The sequence below is a fragment of the Accipiter gentilis genome, chromosome W (genome assembly GCF_929443795.1).
Source record: "Accipiter gentilis chromosome W, bAccGen1.1, whole genome shotgun sequence".
Lineage (NCBI taxonomy): Eukaryota > Metazoa > Chordata > Aves > Accipitriformes > Accipitridae > Astur > Astur gentilis.
This window is the reverse complement of record NC_064918.1, coordinates 36,528,061-36,550,913: the sequence shown is the minus strand read 5'-3', so window position 1 is coordinate 36,550,913 and position 22,853 is coordinate 36,528,061. Positions and strand designations below refer to the sequence as shown.

The 22,853-nt window shown below is 41.6% G+C and overlaps 1 protein-coding gene across 5 annotated transcripts in view; it reads right to left on the bottom strand.

The window, feature by feature from the left end:
- The window catches only part of LOC126035436 (A disintegrin and metalloproteinase with thrombospondin motifs 6-like), a 233,380-nt gene that overhangs the window by 172,896 nt on the left and 37,631 nt on the right, over positions 1-22,853 (bottom strand). For all 5 annotated transcript variants that reach the window (XM_049793985.1, XM_049793986.1, XM_049793983.1 and 2 more), the window contains 2 exons: positions 22,435-22,518; positions 21,785-21,930 (listed from right to left, as the gene is read on the bottom strand). In XM_049793985.1, the coding sequence (XP_049649942.1) occupies positions 21,785-21,930; positions 22,435-22,518 (230 nt within the window). The remainder of the gene's footprint in view (positions 1-21,784; positions 21,931-22,434; positions 22,519-22,853) is intronic.

Genomic DNA, 22,853 nt, shown 5'->3' with positions numbered 1-22,853 from the left:
GACCCCAAGGACCAGCCTTGGGATTTGGATAAATGCCAAGGAGCAACTGAGTCTGCTCTGGGACAGAAGGTTAAGAGTTCACCGTGAAGAAGACACACAGCCTTCATCTTCACAACCACCAGATGACCACCATAAGGAGGCACTGTGCAAGTGCAGTTGAGACTATGGAAATGACTTCCTGGAGCTAATTTAATATGAAGCAGGGATAGGTCATGCCTATGTATAATATTGTGAAACTCTACGCATATGTAACACTTGACTGTATAAATTTGAAGCAAACTGCCAAGTCAGGCGCGCGCAACTTTGGTGAGACTACCCCCCCCGCTGCCCAGCGCTGAATGAACATTCCTACTTTACAATCTCACTGATTGTGGAGTCTGTTTCCACACGTCATAGACCCATATGTATCTAAAACAAATAATCTACACAGAGATCCTGTATCACTGTAATGGCTCACAGTTGTTATGCTGTATCTCTCAGTCACAGCTTCTCTTTTTGTCAGTCTTAGGGTAGTCATTCCAAAGAATATTCCGTAGGATGGTGAAGGCCTACAAACTGTTTTTGACACAAGAATGCAAGATGACACTGGCTCTATAATTAGGTCATGTATTAGGTTTGTGTGGCAAGGTTTTGGTAGCAGGGAGGATAAAGAGGTAGCTTCAGTGAGAAGCTGCCAGAAGATTCCCCTATGTCTGACAGCCAATGCCATCCAGCTCTAAGATGGACCCACCGCTGGCCAAGGCTGATCCAATCAGTGACAGTGGTAGCGCCTCTGTGATAACATATTTAAGAAGGAAAAAAAAAGTTGCGGGACACACAGAAACAGCATCCAGAGAGTGGAGTGAGAACATGTGGGAGAAACAACCCTGCAGACACCAAGGTGAGTGAAGAAGGAGGGGGAGGAGGTGCTCCACGTTCCAGAGCAGAGATTCCTCTGCAGCCCATGGTAAAGGCAGGTTGTCCCCCTGCAGCCCATGGAGGTCCACGGTGGAGCAGATATCCACCTGCAGCCCGTGGAGGACCCCATGCCAGAGCAGCTGGGTGCCCAAAGGAGGCTGCAACCTCATATGAAGCCCATGCTGGAGCAGGTTCCTGCCAGGACCTGCAGATCGGTGGAGAGAGGATCCCACGGAGCAGGTTTTCTGGCAGGACTTGTGACCCCGTGGAGGACCCACGCTGGAGTGGTATGCTCCTGAAGGACTGCATGCCGTGGAAGGGACCCATGCTGGAGCAGGGGAAGAGTGTGATGAGTACTGCTGCTGAAGAGGATGAAGTGGCAGAGATAACGTGATGAACTGACTGTAAACCCCATTCCCATCCCCCTGCGCCACTGGGGGGATGTAGGTAGAGCATCTGGGAGTGAAGTTGTGCCCAGGAAGGGAGGGGTGGAGGGAAGGTGTTTTGAGATTTGGTTTTATTTCTCATTACCCTACTCTGGTTGATTGGTAATAAATTGAGTTAATTTTCCCCAAGTTGAGTCTGTTTTGCCCATGACAGTAATTGGTCGAGTGATCTCTCCTGTCCTTATCTCAACCCATGAGCCCTTTGTTATATTTTCTCTCCCCTATCCAGCTGAGGTGGGGGGGAGCGATAGAGTGGCTTTGGTGGGCACCTGGCATCCAGCCAGGGTCAACCCACCACAGGTCAATATACTGACTGTCGGTAGCAGGTATCTAAAAAGGAGTATAAGGAACACGTCATGTATAGAAATCCTAGTACAAATATTCCTATTAGGCAAAGCACGGTGCAAACAAGATCAAATACCTTCCTTACTTTTCTGCTGTAGCATAGTCCTAGTACATTTCAAGTTAGTTTGTGATTTTGGTTTTGTTTTCTTCCCCAAATATATAATTTTAAATATGCAGATACATTTTCACTTATTCCCCTTCAATTCCCTGAGAACAAACAGGCATGGGGAATTTAGTGTTATTATTTGGAAAGTGGGCTCCTCCCATTTTAAATATCTGCAGAGGCAAAAATTAACAGATACATTTCAGCTTTTCAACTCTTTGAGGAGTAGTCTTACACACGTGGTCTCCAGAACACTAAGTCAATGGACAATCTCATGATTTTTGCATAAAAATTAACTAAGGAAAAACAGCCTCCTGTTGATGTAATTAAGAAATTATGTACTTAAGCCACCCTAAGAAGACCACAAAGGTCTTGTGAAATAAGATACCCTTTGTGTACACAAGGCATGCCTTGCTAATGACTGTGCCCCTGAAGAACTAAAAGAGGGATAAGAAGGGAACATCCTACCCTAGGAGGCACCAAAAATTGAATAATTTCTAATCGGCATGAAGTCAGCAAAGATTTTTGATAACTGGAGGAAAGGTAAAGGCGGCAGGGGGAGATCACGACCACCGACTCAATTCAAGACCAAAAGACTTACACCCCCCCCCCCCCCACTTAAGCATGCGCTGTAGAATAAAAGAACACTGTACCTTTAATTCGAAGCGGGGAAACTTTAGCCCAATAGAAACTGTGGTAGATAAGCGACTACCAGTAATAGTTTTGGGGAAGAACTTTGGAAATTGAATATGTATAACTGAACTGTATAAATTGCTTGCCCATTTAGGCATGAGGTGTGCTAGCTTTGTGGATTACCACCTACCCCCACTCATCTTTGCACAGACATGAATTGGAATAAAATACCTCTTCTCTGTGTGTATATCGGCGTTTCCCACACCGGGTAAACGACCCCACTTTTGGGACAACACTGTCAGGGGCTTAAATTCACTGTAAGGAACTCCAATAGAACAATTAGAAAGGCTGCATAACAAACAAGGGTGAAAACCACTTAAGAGTCAAGGAAGATAGAAACAAATACAAGTGACAACAGAATTAGTTCTTGAAATCAGAACCTTTCTCATTAATGGGGGAAGAAACTGCAGAATGAGGATCTCAAATAGGGCTTCATGGGTGTGAGAGACTGAAAGAGTTAAATGTCTCAAACCTTGTGGTGGGGCAAGTTCTGCTTAAAGACAAACTCTGCATAACAAGGAACCCTGCACAGCAAGGAACCGCAGGTGAAAAGCAACCCCTGAGCACCCATCAGCACAGACTTCAGCAACTGGGTGGGAGGGCATGGGGGGAGGGTGCCACAGCTCCCTGTTCTGATATGATGTTCTGATAAGCTGTTCTGAAACAAAGATCACACAATGGTCATGCCTGCAGAAAAGGGGAAGTTACTCCCCAAATGACCCCCAAGTCCCAAAGGCTCACAAACTGCCCATGACACCTAATTGGCCTAATAAGTTTAACTGCCTGCTCAAAGGAGGGGCAAGGATGATAAAAGGACACAAACTGAAGCCTCAGGTGTGCAAGCCTATTCCTAGGCCCCTTCTCTGAGAAGGAGTCTAGAAAGCAAGGGGGACTGCTCTGAACCTCGTGACTCAACGGGAGGGATCTCCTTATTCCCTGAATTGATGTATGTGGTTACCACGGGTTACAGGGTTTACTGACCTAGTCTCATATCAATTCCTGTTGTGAGAAACCCCGCCACCTACTGTTATACCTCCCAAGTTCAGTCTGCTTCTGTCATGAATAAAATGTTTAACTGATCCTTTGGTGTCCTTTCACCTTAATTTATCCCAAGGGAATTCCGAATTCAACACAACTCCCTGGTCTGTCCAGCCCGGGTCGTGACAATGGGAACAGAAACACTTCAGGTGTTCAGATTTATTGGACAAGGCTAGGAAATTATCCTGACAAGAGGAACATGAGAGTGCCTTGTATAGATAAGAAATCTTTGCAACAAGTTAAGTGCAGGAAACAGTGCCTCAGAAAAGAAGCATAACAATCTTGGACCTGCAGGAGGAAAGGAATGTGCAGAGTCCTGGATGGCCCTACATGACTACCAAATGTCTTAATTAGTACAGAACCTGATGGGGAATTGTTATTTGTTATTTCAGAATAAAAATATATTACTAACCTATAAGCAACTGACACGCAAAAGGGCAAGTGTGCCCATAAAACACATTTCCTTTTAGGACTGTGTCCTGGTTTCAGCTGGGATAGAGTTAACTGTCTTCCTAGTAGCTGGTACAGTGCTATGTTTTGAGTTCAGTATGCGAAGAATGTTGATAACACTGATGTTTTCAGTTGTTGCTAAGTAGTGTTTAGACTATAGTCAAGGATTTTTCAGCTTCTCATGCCCAGCCAGTGAGAAAGCTGGAGGGGCACAAGAAGTTGGCACAGGACACAGCCAGGGCACCTGACCCAAACCGGCCAACGGGGTATTCCATACCGTGTGACGTCCCATCTAGTATATAAACTGGGGGGAGTGGGGATGGGGGGATCCCCGCTGGGGGACTAACTGGGCATCGGTCCGCTGGTGGTAAGCAATTGCAGTGTGACTTGCATATTCCAATCCTTTTATTACTACTATTGTCATTTTATTAGTATTACCATTACCATTATTAGTTTCTTCTTTTCTGTTCTATTAAACTGTTCTTATCTCAGCCCATGGGGTTTAACTTTTTTTTTTCACCAATTCCCTCCCCCATCAGGGAAGTGAAGTAAGCAGCTGTGTGGTGCTTAGTTGCTGGCTGGGGTTAAACCACAACAGACTGATATTGGGACAATGCAACTTCCAAATGATCCCTGGCTGCCTAAAACCCCTTAATGTTATTTAAAAAAAAAAAAAAAAACAGATAAGAAAGGCATGATTGTGGTAAGCTCTACACATTTTGTATATCTGAAACAAGAAAACATTTGCCACTCTCAAGGATCTACAGCAATGCCAGATACATTGCAGTTCTTCAGATTATGAAGCACAAGACTTAACAAGAGTTTAAGATTGCTGCCACATACATATACCTTCTGCCCCCTTAGAAAAACTGGCAGCACTGGGGACACATTTCTCACAGACAAATGAGAGAGTATAGCTTGCCCATGAGGGCACATGAATGAGGGAATGACTAAATGAAGCATCGTGAAATTAATCTTGTACATATGAGCTGGCGGCTCATGGCTTAGACAGGTGTACTCTTTGCTGGGTAAAAAACTGGCTGGATGGCCAAACCCAGAGAGTTGTGGTGAATGGAGTTAAATCCAGTTGGCGGCCGGTCACAAGCGGTGTTCCTCAGGGCTCAGTATTGGGGCCAGTTCTGTTTAATAACTTCATCAGTGATCTGGACGAGGGGATTGAGTGCACCCTCAGTAAGTTTGCAGATGACACCAAACGGGGAGGGAGGGTTGATCTGTTCGAGGGTAGGAAGGCTCTACAAAGAGATCTGGACAGGCTGGATTGATGGGCCGGGGCCAATTGTATGAAGTTCGACAAGTCCAAGTGCCAGGTCCTGCACTTGGGTCACAACAACCCCATGCAGCGCTACAGACTTAGGGAAGAGTGGATGGAAAGCTGCCCAGCAGAGAAATACCTGGGGGTGCTGGTTGACAGCTGGCTGAATATGAGCCAGCAGTGTGCCCAGGTGGCCAAGAAGGCCAATCGTATCCTAGCCTGCATCAGAAATAGTGTAGCCAGCAGGAGCAGGAAGGTGGTTGTCCCCCTGTACTCGGCACTGGTGAGGCAGCACTTTGAATACTGTGTTCACTTTTGGGCCCCTCACAACAAGAAAGACACTGAGGTGCTGAAGCATGTCCAGAGAAGGGCAACAAAGCTGGTGAAGGGCCTGGAGCACAAGTCTTATGAGGAGCGGCTGAGGGAACTGGGGTTGTTTAGCCTGGAGAAAAGGAGGCTGAGGGGAGACCTTATCACTCTCTACAACTACCTGAAAGGAGATTGTAGTGAGGTGGGTACTAGTCTCTTTTATCAAGTAACTAGTGATAGGACAAGAGGAAATGGCCTCAAGTTGCGCCAGGGGAGGTTTAGACTGGATATTAGAAAAAATTTCTTTACTGAAAGGGTTGTCAGGCATTGGAACAGGCTGCCCAGGGAAGCATTAGACTCACCATCCCTGGAGGTGTTCAAAAAACACGCAGACATAGCACTTCAGGACATGGTTTAAGTGGGCATGGTGGTGTTGGGTTGATAGTTGGACTCAATGATCTCAAAGGAATGAGCCAGACAAAAGAAACCGGTGGCATACTTATCAAAGCTGTTGGATAACACATTATGTTGAAGGTTTTCCTACCTCCAAGGCAACTGCTAACCAGGTTACTAAAGTATTACTTGAACATATTATACCTCAATATGGAGTACCTGATGTAATCGACTCGGACAGAGAAACACACTTTGTGTCAAAAATTGTTAAAGATCTAACAGAAAGCTTGGGTATTAAGTAAGAATACCATACGCCATGGCACCCACAAAGTTCGGGAAAAGTTGAAAGGATGAATGGAGAAATCAAAACTATTTTGACTAAATTAATGATAGAAACCAAATTATCATGGATTAAGTACCTACCCATGGCACTATTAGTTCTCAGAACCAGACCCCGAGCAGATGTAGGAATATCAGCGTTTGAAATGGTGTATGAGATGCCCTATAGAATTGAAAGTCCACAAACAAATGTTTTGATTCGAGATTGTGTAATTAATGAATATGTTTCACAATTAGCAGAACATCGTAACAAGCTTTGGGAACATGGACTGATTGTGCAACGACCTCCGTTGGACTTAAAAATTCACAATTTTAAACCTGGGGACTGGATATTGGTTAAAACGTGGAAAGAAGAAACCCTAAAACCCAATTGGGAGGGACCTTATCTTGTTTTGCTTACAACAGAAACAGCTGTCCGGACTGCTGAACGTGGATGGACTCATGCCAGTCGCATTAAAGGCCCAGTGACAAGACCCCACTGGAAAGTAATCAGTACTCCAGGTGACACCAAGATAACCTTGAAAAGATAACGTAATGATAGAGACTTTATTTGATTATTTTGCTGCATTACCTTTTAGTATAAAGTGTATATTGCTGTTTATATTTGCTATAATTACTTCTTCTTTTATCTATTATATATGGAAGCATACAAAGTGTGCTAAAGGAAATTGCTAAACTTATACAACCACACAATATTGAATACAGAAGATACACAAGTGTAAATAATTTGAACACTCTAGATGTACGAATTAGGTGTAATAATTTGAACTGCAATTGTTATCCATTTGCTTGTTTCAGGTGTAAGGTATGCCAGAATAAATGGTGGACACACTGTGAATATGGATACCCTCCAATAGAAGTTTGCACACAGTGTTGGAAAATCCAATGAACTCTCACTGAATGAAAACTAAAACAATTAGAGTCTAAACAAGAAATTATTTGAGAATCCCATGAATGGTGGGAAATTTTTACCAAAAAAATAAACCTTCAATATTATTGTTACCATTCCAACGAACCAATCCCCTTTGTAGCTGAAATCTTGGCTATAAAGTACAGAAGGGGAATACTGACTGTGTCTTGCTTTGCCCCATTAGTTAAAGCTGCAAAGTGGGAAGCCTATATAAACAGGCAGAAAGCCCGAAACAGCTATTCTCCTGAAGAATTCCCTTGCTGCCAAGAAGATGGTACACCCCGTGGCTCGAAGCAACCGAGTCGACGGGCAAGGCAGAGGAGGAACAAACTGTGGAGAAAAGAATCAAAACAATGGGACGCAAAAGCAACAATGGTCGAACTTCCCCAGGACTGGTAAAAATAAACTTAAATTGATAAAATTAACAGACACCCTTTTTCCTGGTATACCATTAGTTTGGTTATTAATAATAACCCAAGCAAATGGAAACCCTCATGAACCTATGGCCTGGAAATTATATAATTTACCAGAATCAAAATTAATTCAAACTCGGATTGGTCCAGGAAAGTGGAACTTCTCCGTGCATCTATATTCCCTGATACCTATAGAAGGGAGCCCCCAAGATACAGCAATGCTTCAAGTCCAATGCAAGGCATTTTATATATGTCCAGCAAGTAACCCTGGCAAAAGTTATTGTAATTATCCAGGTCATTTTTACTGTGGCTATTGGGGTTGTGAAACTATTGCTTCAAGTTGGAAAACGCAGGGAGATAAATATATAGATGTAACTTGGGGACCCCCAGGCTACACTCCCTCAACACATGATTTTAGTGGAGACCCTATAAAACCCTGTGTCGAAGTGTCCTGTAAAAGAATTGAAATCACCATAAAAAAACCCCAAGATGACACATGGTTAATTGGCCGTATCTGGGGAATTAGATATTGGGAACATGGAACGGATAGGGGAAGTTATTTTAGAATAGTTAAAGAAAAACTTCCTCATGATCCTTTGTCAATAGGACCAAATCTGGTCCTGAATCCACCCACTTCTTCTGAAGAAAAAGTTGCCCCCGTAATTGTTGTAATCCCTTCTCCAGACTCTCTTTCAAAAACAACTAATGATACTGTGACTGAGTTCTCCTTATCCAGGGATCTAGAGTTGTCAGAATCCAAAGACCCCTTATGGAATCTAATGCAAGCCTCTTATCGTGCCCTTAATGAAAGCAAACCAAATTTAACTAAGGAATGCTGGTTATGTTATAATGTTAGACCACCATATTTTGAGGCAATTGGAAAACCAGGTAAGATTCAATGGTCTAATGGTTCAAACCCACGAGAATGTCCATGGAATGACCAGAAGAATCATACACAAAGAATTACTATTCAATTAGTAACGGGTCAAGGAAAATGTATAGGAACAGTGCCCAAAAAGTATCAGCCTTTGTGCAACCGAACAATCACTAACACCGATATAGAAAAACACAAAAATCAAAATGACAAATGGGCTATCCCGACACCGGGAGCTAAATGGGTTTGTTCAGACATCGGAGTAACGCCTTGCCTATCCCTAAATGTGTTTAATCAATCTCAGTTTTGCGAACAGGTGATTATTGTTCCTCGTCTAATCTATCACACCTCTGAGGAGGTGCTACGCCACTTTGAAGGAAACCTGAATAGACAAAAACGAGAGCCAATTACAGTGGTAACCCTAGCTACACTGCTGATAGCGGGCGGAGTTGGAGCAGGTACAGGCATAGCCTCCCTAGTAAAAAGTCAGGAATTACAAAGTTTGCAGATGGCTGTAGATGAGGATTTAACAAAAATAGAACAATCTATCCAGAATTTAGCCACTCCAGTAAAGTCTTTATCAGAAGTAGTGCTGCAAAATAGAAGAGGATTAGACCTATTGTTCTTAAAAGAAGGAGGGTTATGTGTAACTCTCAATGAAGAATGTTGTTCTTTTGCTGACCATACGGGAGTAGTCCAGAACACTATGTCTGAACTCCGGAAAAGATTAGATCAACGTAAAAAGAATCGTGAAGCGGACAGGTCATGGTATGAAAACTGGTTTAATGTTTCACCTTGGCTAACCACTTTGTTGTCTGTTTTAGCAGGACCGCTTACTATGTTGATTCTAGGACTTATATTTGGGCCTTGTATATTACGCTATATTTTACATTTTATTAAAAAACGGTTTGACATAGCTAAATTACTTATTTTAACTACGAGGTCTGAGGTAAAAGATAAAAGTGTATCTATTAATGAAGATGAAAGTTGTTGTGAATGCGTTATGCCACGTGAAAACTATGCCTATTGTAATTGTGAAATATTACCTTGTGAGTGTTATGATAAATGTTGGGATTGTGGAAAAAGATTTGCTTGCAGTGCCGAAAATGAAAGTAACGTATAATAAACAATAATAGGATAAAAAGAAAAAGGGGGAATTGTGAGAAACTATGAACTAGGGTATTGTTATTAAGATTTATGTTAAGCTCAATGTAAAGGTCAGGAAATCGCTCATGCAAACAGCTACCAGACACCACCTGTGTAAGATAAGATAACCACAATCGTTTACCATTATGCAAGATAACCGCCAGGTATCCAGGAACCGACAGAAACAGGACAGACAACCCCATATAAGGACATATGAGTAAGGGATTAACTATGAGGCAAAGGAGAAAGACTTCTTACTTCGGCCTCAAAGAGACAGACAACGACCCCCCAACAACAACCGAAACATGCGCAGAGTATCTCCACTACTTCACAACACGGAAATAAAGGTGTATAAAAAGGGACTGTTTGAACTGCTCAGTACGGCAGTTGGTGGAGCGCAGACTCCCCTGCCGTCCAGCGCTGTATTTGCTCATATTCTACTTGCTATAATCAATAAAATTTTAATTGGATTATGATCCCTTGTGGTCGCAATTTATGACAAAGGTCTATTCCAATCTAAACGATTCTATGATTCTATGACATAGAATAAACATAAACTAGTTGGCCTGATTTTCAGCTGGGATAGAGTTAACTGTCTTCCTAGTAGCTGGTACAGTGCTATGTTTTTAGTTCAGTATGGGAAGAATGTTGATAACACTGATGTTTTCAGTTGTTGCTAAGTAGTGTTTAGACTATAGTCAAGGATTTTTCAGCTTCTCATGCCCAGCCAGCGAGAAAGCTGGAGGGGCACAAGAAGTTGGCACAAGACGCAGCCAGGGCACCTGACCCAAACTGGCCAACAGGGTATTCCATACCATGTGACATCCCATCTAGTATAAGAACAGGGAAGTGGGGGAGGGAATCGCCGCTCGGGGACTAGCTGGTTGTTGGTCAGCAGGTGGTGAGCAATTGCACTGCGCATCATTTGTACATTCCAATCATTTTATTACTACTGTTGTCATTTTATTAGTGTTATCATTATCATTATTAGTTTCTTCTTTTCTGTTCTATTAAACCATTCTTATCTCAACCCAGGAGTTTTACTTCTTTTCCTTATTTTCTCCCCCATTCTACTGGGGGGGCGGGGGGGAGTGAGTGAGCAGCTGCGTGGTGCTTAGTTGCTGGCTGGGGTTAAACCACAACAGTCCATTTTGGTTCCCAACATGGGGCCCAACGTGTTGAGATAACGACAAACCTGGCCAGAGCTTGTTAAAGCAAATTTGTTATAAGCATTCATCATACTGGTCTAATACTTGCTGGTCACAATGTTGATTTATGTGATCGTAGAGTTGTTTCTCTGTTTTTTTAAGTTCTGTTATATATCACCTCACTTGCTGTATGTAGTCCCTGTGCTGCTGCTTATCATCCATGGGAGGTGGATTAAGGTTTTCACTTTGATGTATTCTGTAACTCTGGTTTATGGTATGATAAAAGTTATCAGTTGTGGGATTAATCTGGCATTTGCACTCAGCATTATCACCTCTATACTTTGGGAGCCATCTGTGGGAAACTATTAATAATTACACCATTTACCTTTCCTCCTTGGAAAACCAGTCTATGGGTGGGGTCCTTTTCTTCCCTTTTCGCTTCCCCTTCAGTCCAGTTACAATGGCATTTGAGAACTTTAAAAATTTGAATAACCTTGGGATGTTGAGATCAGCACAGTCCTAGTCCTACTGCTAGGAATTAGCATGTTCCTGAAGGTGGTTCAGCTGCTGTTTAAGGTTAAACAACTATTTAATAACACCCAGAGATCTGCCCCGAGGCTGGATAATTATGAGTGGCAGGGTATGTGGGGTAGTATGGGCAAGTACCTAGAAAAGTGGGCACCTCCAATGTTTTGGAAATTCACCCCTGAACAAGTTCAGGATCCAGAAGAACTAGTAAAATATTTGGAAAAGGTATGCTGTCACCCCGGGAACTCCAGAGAGATACAAATCACTGCAATGTGCTGGGGCCTGGCCCATGCCTGTCAAGCCCTGTTCAATACCACTCAGTACCCTCAAGGGGAAGAGAAGGTCTCTGAATCTAACAAAAACATGACAGGCACTGCAGCTGCCCAAACCTCGGTGACAGGCACTGTGGTCCCTCTAGCCCCAACGACGAGCACTGCGGCTACCCAAACCTCGGGAAGTGGTACTGCAACTGAACCAGTGGACCAACCCGCACAAGTATCAGTTGCCCCCATGCACAAGAAGAAATATAGAAAAAAATCAGTTCACTTAGCAAAGGATGAAGATGAACCAGGGTCATCAAGGGAACAGGAGGAAGAGGCAGAACCAGAAGTAATCACCCAATCCCTGTCCTTGAGTGAGCTGCGGGATATGCGAAATGATTTTGGCCGCTGTATAGGTGAGAATATGATCACCTGGCTCCTCTGATATTGGGACAATGGGGCTAGTAGCCGGGTATTAGAAGGTAGGGAAGCCAAGCAGCTGGGATCGCTTGCCAGGGAAGGTGGCATTGACAAGGCAATTGGAAAAGGGACACAAGCCATCAGCCTCTGGAGGTGACTCCTGTCAAGTGTGAAGGAAAGGTACCCCTTTAAGGAAGATATTATATGTCAATCAAGCAAGTGGACCACCATGGAAAAAGGTATTCAATATCTGAGGCAATTAGCTGTGCTAGAGACGATTCATTATGACCTCGACAACCCACAATTACCCAAAGATCCAGACAAAGTCCCATGCACATGACCCATGTGGCAGAAGTTTGTACGGAGCACACCATTGTCCTATGACAACTCACTGGCGATAATGACCTGGAAAGATGAAGAGACACCAACAGTGGATGAAGTGGTTTGCCAACTCCGTCAATATGAAGAAAATCTCTCCTCCTCCCTACAAGCCTGCATTTCGGCTGTGGAGAAGCTGTCCGAGGATTTCTAGCAATTCAAAGTGGATCTGTCCTATTCCCCACCTGTAAGGACCAATGTCTCAGCTATTAGGAGTGAGCATTCCTCTGCTCGAGAGCGAGAAAATAGAATGTACAAACCATCAGGTGCCCTGTGGTTTTACCTATGTGATCATGGAGAGGATATGAGGAAATGGGATGGAAAACCTACATCGGTCCTAGATGCACGGGTACGTGAGTTGCGAGGAAAAACCACCACAAAAGGAGATTCTGCCAGGAAAAATGCCGCTGCAATTTCCCAACAGAGTAGAAGGGCTGATCTTATTTCTGATCCTCCTGAATGGACTCCTGAGCCAATTTTACGAGAAGTCAGTACTAGACACTGACCAGAATTAGAGGAGGCCTGCCTCCAGCCAAGTGGAGGAAAGGGATAACCAGGTCTATTGGACTGTGTGGATTCAATGGCCTGGCATGTTAGATCCACAGGAGTACAAGGCTTTAGTAGACACTGGCACACAGCGCACTCTAATGCCATCAAGTTATAAAGGGGCAGAACCCATCTGTATTTCTGGTGTGACAGGGGGATCCCAAGAGTTAACTGTATTGGAAGCTGAAGTAAGCCTAACTGGGAATGAATGGCAGAAACACCCCATTGTGACTGGTCCAGAGGCCCTGTGCATCCTTGGCATAGACTATCTCAAGAGAGGGTGTGTTAAGGACCCAATGAGGTACCGGTGGGATTTTAGTATAGCTGCCTTGGAGACGGAGGGAAATGAACAGCTGTCTACCCTGCCTGGTCTCTCTCAAGACCCTTCGATTGCAGGGTTGCTGAGAGTTGAAGAACAACAGGCGCCAAATGATACTACGACAGTGCACTGTCAGCAATATCACACCAACCGAGACTCCCTGATCCCCATCCATAAGCTGATTTGCCGATTGGAGAACCAAGGAGTGATCTGCAAAACTCACTCACCCTTTAATAGTCCCATATGGCCAGTGCAAAAGTCTAATGGGGAGTAGAGACTAAGTGTTGACTATTGTGGCCTGAATGAAGTTATGCTGCTGCTGAGTGCTGCCATGCTGGATATGCTAGAACTTCAATATGAGCTAGAGTCAAAGGCAGCCAAGTGGTATGCCACAACTGACATTGCTAATGCGTTTTTCTCAATCCCTCTGGCAACAGACTGTCGGCCAAAATTTGCCTTTACTTGGAGAGGCGTCCAGTACACTTGGAATCGATTGCCCCAGGGGTGGAAACACAGCCCCACCATTTGCCATGGACTGATCCAGACTGCACTGGAAAAAGGTGAAGCTCCGGAACACCTGCAATACATTGATGACATCATCGCATGGGGCAACACAGCAGAAGAAGTCTTTGAGAAAGGGAAGAAAATAATCCAAATCCTTCTGAAAGCTGGTTTTGCCATAACAGAAAGTAAGGTCAAGGGACCTGCAGAGGAGATCCAGTTTTTAGTAATAAAATGGCAAGATGGACATCATCAGATCCCAATGGATGCGATCAACAAAATAGCAGCTATGTCCCCACCGACTAATAAAAAGGAAACACAGGCCTTCTTAGGTGTTGTGGGTTTTTGGAGAATGCATATTCCAAATTACAGTCAAATGGAGCCCTAAACAATGACAAGCCTTTGAACAAATTCAGCGGGAGACTTTTCATGCCCTTGGACCAGTCCGAGCAGGACAAAATGTTAAAGATGTGCTCTGTAACACAGCCTGAGACAATGGCCCTACCTGGAGCCTCTGGCAGAAAGCACTAGGGGATAACCGAGGCCAACCCCTGGGGTTTTGGAGTCGAGGATCCGAGGCTCGCTATACACCAAGTGAAAAAAAGATACTGGCAGCATATGAAGGAGTTTGAGCTGCCTCAGAAGTGGTTGGTATTGAAACACAGCTCCTCTTAGCACCCCGACTGCCAGTGCTGGGCTGGATGTTCAAAGGGAGGGTCCCCCCTACACATCATGCAACTGAACTGATGCCACGTGGACTTAGCAAGCTGCACTGATCACACAACAGGCTTGCATAGGAAACCCCAGTCGCCCAGGAATTTTGGAAGTGATCATGGACTGGCCAGAAGGCAAAGACTGTGGAATGTCTCCAGAGGAGGAGGTGACGTGTGCTGAAGAGGCCCCGCTGTATAATAAACTGCCAGAAAATGAGAGGCAATATGCCCTGTTCACTGTTGGGTCCTGTCGCATTGTGGGAAAACATCGGAGGTGGAAGGCTGCTGTATGGAGTCCTACACGACAAGTCGCAGAAACTGCTGAAGGAGAAGGTGAATCAAGTCAGATTGCAGAGGTGAAAGCCACCCAGCTAGCATTAGATATTGCTGAAAGAGAAAAGTGGCCAGTGCTCTATCTCTATACTGACTCATGGATGGTGGCGAATGCCCTGTGGGGGTGGTTACAGCAATGGAAGAAGGGCAATTAGCAGCGCAGAGGTAAACCCATCTGGGCTGCCGCACTGTGGCAAGATATTACATCCTGGCTAGAGAATCTGGTTGTAAAAGTACATCATGTAGATGCTCATGTACCCAAGAGTCAGGCCACTGAAGAACATCAAAACAAGCAGCAGGTGGATCAGGCTGCCAAGATTGAAGTGGCTCTGGTGGACCTGGACTGGCAACATAAGGGTGAGCTAGTTATGGCTTGGTGGGGCCATGACACCTGAAGCCATCAGGGAAGAGATGCAACATATAGATGGGCTCATAATCAAGGGGTGGACTTTACCATGGATACTATTGCACAAGTTATCCATGACTGTGAAACATGTGCTGCAATTAAGCAAGCCAAGCGGTTAAAGCTCCTGTGGTATGGAGGGCAATGGCTGAAATATAAATATGGGGAAGCCTGGCAGATCGACTATATCGCACTCCCACAAACTCTCCAAGGCAAGTGCCATTTCCTTACAGTGGTGGAAGCAACTACTGGATGGCTGGAAACATATTCTGTACCCCATGCCACTGGCTGGAACACTACCTTGGGCCTTGAAAAACAATCCTTGTGGCAACATGGCACCCCAGAAATAATTGAGTCAGACAACGGGACTCATTTCCGAAACAACCTCATAGACACCTGGGCCAAAGAGCATGGCATTGAGTGGGTGTATCACATCCCCCATCATGCACCAGCCTCTGGGAAAATTGAGCAATACAATGGACTGTTAAAGACTACATTGAGAGCAATGGGGGGTGGAACCTTCAAACATTGGGATACACATTTAGCAAAAGCCACCTGGTTAGTCAACACCAGAGGATCTGCCCATCGGGGTGGCCCTGCCCAGTCAGAACTTTTACATACTGTAGAAGGGGATAAAGTCCCTGTAAGTGCACATAAAACATATGTTAGGGAAGACAGTCTGGGTTACTCCTGCCTCAGGCAAAGGTAAACCCATTCATGGGATTGCTTTTGCTCAAGGGCCTGGGTGCACTTGGTGGGTGATGCGAAAAGATGGAGAAGTCTGATGTGTGCCTCAAGGGGATTTGATTTCAGGTGAGAATAGCCAGAACTAAAGTATATGAAATTAGTTGCTATATAACCCTGGTACTGTATGTTATTACTGTAGCTGTTATATGCTATATCTATGTGTCCTGGTTTCATCTGGGATCAGTTAATTGTCTTCCTAGTAGCTGGTATACTGCTATGTTTTTGAGTTAGGTATGAGAAGAATGTTGATAACACTGAGGTTTTCAGTTGTTGCTAAGTAATGTTTAGTCTAAAATCAAGGATTTTTCAGCTTCTCATGCCCAGCGAGCTAGAAGGCTGGAAGGGCACAAGAAGTTGGGAGGGGACACAGCCAGGACAGCTGAACCAAACTGGCCAATGGGGTATTCCATACCACGTGACATCACATCTAGTATATAAACTGCGGGGAGTGGGGCTTGAGAGGAATCGCCGCTCAGGAACTAACTGGGCATCGGTCCACTGGTGGCGAGCAATTGCATTGTGTATCACTTGCATATTCCGATGCTTTTATTACTATTGTCATTTTATTATCATCATCATTATTAGTTTCTTCTTTTCTGTCATATTAAACTGTTCTTATCTCAACCCATGAGTTTTACCTTTCCCCCCCTCCCCCAATTCTCTCCCCCATCCTACTGGGTGGTGGGGTGTGAGTGGCTGCATGGTGCTTAGTTGCTGGCTGGGGTTAAACCACGACAATAATGTATATGCTTGCAAGTTAACCAAGCCATTGCTCAGGAATTTCATGATCTAAAAGTGCCAGGAATCCAACATGACATACCGTTTTAACAATTTCCCTACTTTATGATCTTTAAGATCAAGAAAAGGAAGCAACTGATTGAAACGGAAGGGAAGCTGGGTTAAATGTTCTTCAAAAATAAGTAACTATCATAGCATACATGGGACCACCAACTTTTTGTGTTTTTAAGGTAAACTATGTAGAGACTATCTTTTTAGAGAGTTTCTACCAAAAACACAATACCACACCACACTCACAAAACACCAAAAAATCCACAAACCCAGCAAACAAGCAAGAACTCACTTCAAAAAGTCAAATAGATACTTCTAAGTTCGGGGTGGGATGCACAAGGGGAGAATATATAGAGACTCTGAAAACTTACAGTGAGTCCTAAAATGAAAAATCGGAGAACCTGACATTAATTGTGCTAAAAACTGATGTTATCATATTAGTGATGCAGGAGTACAGGAACCAAATACAAAAACTAATTTTTGTCTATCAAAAGACTTGAGATATGAGAATCATTAAAAAAAAAGCAGCAAAAATACCTTTTAATATGAAAGAATTTTAAGGATCCACTAGGTTTATCTAGAGTCAAAGTCACTTCATGGAAAAAAGACGACACTGTTGAAACAGCATTACATTATTAATCAACTTCATAAATAAAATCTAAGTATTTTACTGTCACTCGCCCCCAAGAATCCAATTTAGACAATTACAGGATAAAATATTAAAGTCTGAGACTTAAAGATGGTCTCCAACAGAAAAAGTCTAGGTGGAATTTCAAGGAGGGAACTCTATACAAAAAAACCAGCTCTCATTGTTTTAGAGCCTTAATTCAATCACAGTCTTATCTTGAAATATCATTAAGCACTTAACTTGATTTAAGACACAGAAAATATGAACAAAAGTTCTGAAGTAAATTAATAAAAGAAGGCAAAGGCACAATAACACTCACTAAAATATTATCAGTGTTCTGGGTAATTGCTATTCATGTTATACAAAGTTACCCGATATCCCAAGACTCTGTAATAAGCACCCTGTATGAGGCCTATTACCCACCCTTGGGTTCATTTCACAAGAAGGTATCTAATTCTCACCAATTTCAGGGATGCTCAGAAGCTCACCAGTGAAACTGAAGGAAGATGCTTCAGCTGACAACATCATCAGGAACTGTTCCTGCTAATTATCTTTTTTATGCCTATAGCATAAAATCTGGCAGCATTAAAGAAGTTAAACCAGTCCTAATACTCACCACAGCAAGTTGAAAATACACATTATTTTTGTTACCATATTTGTGCAAGCAATACCATACTTCTACCACCACAATTCTGCTCTACAGATTGGGAATCAGGCTCTTACTTGGACCAGTCTCTTTTCTGCCTTATTTTTTATTATCAGCTAAAACATTTTCTGCAATCCCGTACCCACCTAGTAAAATAAGTGATCTGCAGACCACAGGGTGCCTGCAGGACCATGACGGAGAAGCCTGTACATACACCAGGCACACTGAACATAGGTAGGCTCTTGTCCAAAGACCAGTGTCTTAGCAGGCATTGTAACATCATCTCCATGGGACTTAGTAGATTAGCCTGGGCACACCTCCATGCTAGTGAGGCTATATGGTTTTAGACTTCTGTACTCTAAACCAGCTGTATGCTATGTTGGTCAAGCAGACACCCCTAGGGAATCGGCACCCATAATACCGGTTTGTTTTTCTTCCAGATCAGAGCATGCCATCTTTGAAAGCATCATGGAGGAAAGCCATCTGTTTCTAAGAAAAGCTGGGGTGCCATCTTCATTTCAACAGATGAAGATAATGACTCCTTTTCTTAACAACTTTGTCCCACATTTCAGATAAAGATTGTTATAGTTGCAAAGTACTCAGCTAGGACTAGGTAATATTTTCTAATAAATAAATTACTGAAAAATCTGGTTTTGATCAATGCAGAACTATTCATAATGGTGAACTGAAACTTTCCTACTTTCCATAAAACAGTAACGCACACAGTGACCAAAAATGGTTCCAGTGTCAAATCTAATGAAAATGTAATTATCCCATACAAAGCAGAGCAGCATCAGTGGGAGAGATTCAGGAAACTGCTTTCAAAACACTATCACAGTGGCTAAAAAATGATCTTAAACTTAGTAGTATAGGTTCAAATTCCTTCAGGTAGAAGAGGTTACTAAAGAGCTCTCCAAAACTTTAGCAGTTTAAAGCACAGTAGCTACATTTTTCTCTTTTACATATAATGCATTAACTCTGGTTCTTTAGGTAAGTTATCCAAAACAGAATGAAAACAAGCATGTTACCATTTATGTAAGTCATTTAGAATTATTTAAAATTAATGTATTGTTGTGGTTTAACCCCAGCCAGCAACTAAGCACCACACAGCCATTCACTCACTTCCCCACACCCAGTGGGATGGGGGAGAGAATTGGAAAAAAAAAGTAAAACTTATGGGTTGAGATAAGAACAGTTTAATAGGACAGAAAGGAAGAAAATAATAATAATAATAATTATAATAATATGACAATAATAATAATGAAAGGATTGGAATATACAAGTGATGCACAATGCAATTGCTCACCAGTTACCAACCGATGCCCAGTTAGTTCCTGAGCAGCGATCTGCCCCCCGTCAACTCCCCCCAGTTTATATACTTAGTATGATGTCACATGGTATGGAATACCCTGTTGGCCAGTTTGGGTCAGCTGCCCTGGCTGTGTCCCCTCCCAACTTCTTGTGCCCCTCCAGCCTTCTTGCTGGCTGGGCATGAGAAGCTGAAAAATCCTTGACTTTAGACTAAACACTACTTAGCAACAACTGAAAACATCAGTGTGTTATCAACATTCTTCTCATCCTAAATCAAAAACATAACACTATACCAGCTACTAGAAAGAAAATTAACTCTATCCCAGCCAAAACCAGGACACATGTATTTACATGTTTATATTAATATACATTTTTCTTTACTCATTCCACCACCACCCCCCCAAAAAAAAATAATCAAATTTTCACACATGCTGATACATTTTATTAGTAAGAGCCAGGATAGCTAGCGGTTTCTGTAAAATCCTGATTGATCCATTCAAATTGATTAGTATAGCATTTGGGATTATTTTTAGAAATTACAACTATTGTAGTAAATAAATGAATACAATAATTCTATCGTGAAAACATATATAACTGAACTTAAAAGTTCAGCAATGTTTTATAAAGGTATTACTAGCCTGCTGATACTACACTGAGGCACTTTGTTAATTTAAAGCATAAACTTCTTCAAAGTAAACTTGGAAGTTATTTTTATAAGTCTTATGTCCTTTTCAAAAGATAGTATACAAAAGTGCTAAAGAAACTCTGCAGCATACTTATATAAATACTAAGCCCCCATAATGAAGAATAAAGTAAGTCCTTAATATTTACTACTACTTGCTGAAAAACTATTTTCAACAGGTATTATTCATGTTCTCTGTAAACTTGCTCCTTTTGCAGTTAAATGCCTGCAAGTTCACATTGACTTAAGTCTTCATCTGGAACACGGAACTGTTCATAACTATGCTGGGAACATCCTACCAGAACAGGGAAACCAGTACAGAATATTCAGTAATAAAAATATATTAAAGCACAAAAGTGAAAGAAAATAAACAACTGTGCCAGAATAACACTGACAAAACATCAAATTATTCAGCCATAACAGTAAAAAATGTAGCATTGCCAACGCAGCTTATACATACATATTGGGGAGCTTCAACTGACACACCCATACCACCTATGGATTATACTTTTTCACTCACTGCCTAAATTATGCCTGTAAAAGCTTGATGTGTAGCACAACTGTAAGGATGTATTTAATTTCACATGAGCAGCCTTAGCGAAGGAACTATTTGTATGCAAAAAATTGAGCATAAACTAAGGTCTTTGTGGGAAGGAAAAAAAAAACCCCAAACCAAAATCTTAGAATGTAACTATATTTTATTTTGAATTTAATTCAATTTTTTTTTTTTTTAATATTAGAGACTTTTTTTTTTAAACTTCCTGGACTATAACTGCTCTCTAAATCACTTCAGCATTTGATCATTCTGGCTGTTAATATGTAGTATTAATGACCACCCATAACAATTATATTTGAAATATGAATGCAACAAATACATGGGTGGTCATTACTATTACACCTTTTATGCAAAATTCCAGGAAAGATCAATTATTATAATCAGTGTTTTAAAAATTTCTGCAGTGAACATAATGGATTCCAAAAATAGGTCACATACAGAGCAGTATAGAATTTGTCCTGGAAAGCAGAAGTTATAATACAAAGATCCTAATCCAAATTAGTGCTGCTGCACCTGATGCTATTTAAACAAAATAGAAAAGAATAAATACTGTTCTTAAACAACGGGGAAACTGATCTCCTAATAAAGTACAGTTGCCTACCTGTAACTGCAGAGGACAAACAGCAATAAGTTTACCAGGTTTGCAAGATTACAGCACAAGCTTTGTTGAATCTATTACAGTAAGGGTGAAATAGAAGCAAGCAAATGTGCACATATGAAGGCTTTGAAACTATCTATTAAAACTGACAGTTCTCATCTTAACTAAGCATAATAAAATCAAAACAGCTACAAAGCAGATTCTCACATTGCCTGAATCTGCAAGAACCCATTCTTTCAGCAGGAAAACACTGTTAAAGTAGTTGAGGTTCTGGCTTGAAATTCTTATAAGAAACATTATATATGGCTAACAAAACATTTCCCACACTTTTATTCTCCATAATCTTACAAATTCTTTTAAATTATAAAAGTATAAATAAAACATTCAACAGGATCCATCTGTTCTACTGTAATACTTTGCATTGGCAATTATGAAGTGAAAATAACAGCAGAAGTAATGCATAGATCTTACTTTTCCAAATTCTTAATCTATAGTTTAATAGTCTGATATATTTAAGACAAGCCATCTATTATTTTTCCTCCTCTTAAGATTACCTACCAATTATATTACTTTAAAACTAGCCTATATATATATAAAGAACAAGAAAGCTACAGAAATAAAATAAACACAATACTTTTAATGACCATACCTAGTAATAAGAACCGCATTATCATGGTGGGCAATTCCATTTTCTGGAATGGTGTTTCCATCACTTTGGTGGGAGAGAATGGATTTCTGCCACTTACAGAAGCTATCGAGGGACTTGTCTGCATGGTGGTTTATCTCCAAGTTTGGCTGCAATACAACATGCATACTAGAAATGTTCCAAACAAATTACTAAGGTCAGTTGTTAAGCCTTTTGAAGACTAAAATGGGACTATAATTAGCAGCAGTGGTTTCTAGGAATAAACTCTTCTTGTCAAATTTTATCTCTGTAAAATCTGACCCCAAGTTCAGCTGAACAGACATTCTTTCTGCTCAAACTTTAATAATGATTATGTCAATACAAAAAAAACCCAAAACCACCAAAACAGAATATCAAAATATAGATCTAAAAATAAAACCGACATCCCCGAAGGTGTATTAATATTTGCCTGAAGTAAATAACAGATATCTTTGAGATGATACGTGAGGAATATTCCTTTGAACCGTTTCATCTTGATTCAAGTAGTGAAAGATTACAAGGTCAGTTTTGTACTCAGATGCAGCCATTTCAAGCAACGATTAAATTAAACCTATATTACACAATAGCGTAACTTGTATTTCAGGGATATAAAACTTAAGTGCAACAGCTCTTACCTGATCATCAGTGAGGACAATTAAACGTGTCACTATAATATTCACAATGTTTCCTAGACTGGAATCACGATAAAGTTTGGCAACCTGACCTCCAGAAAATAAGAAAAGGCACAAAGTCAGACAAGAAACATGACTTATTTCCTAAATGGTTAAAAATTAACCTATTTTCCTGTTCAATGTAATTTCATAATGTTAATTATCATTATCACATGAATAAGAGTTATTTTTGGACCAACAAATGACCATTCAGTAAAAATTAAACTTCTTCAGTCATACTTTACAGTCAAAACCATTAATATATACCTTGTTTCATAATCCATCCAGCATAAGGAGCATTTAGATGGTTGACTTAAACAGAATAAAACTGTATAATCTAAATGTAATGATATGAATGTAAAATCAAAGACAAACAATTTAAA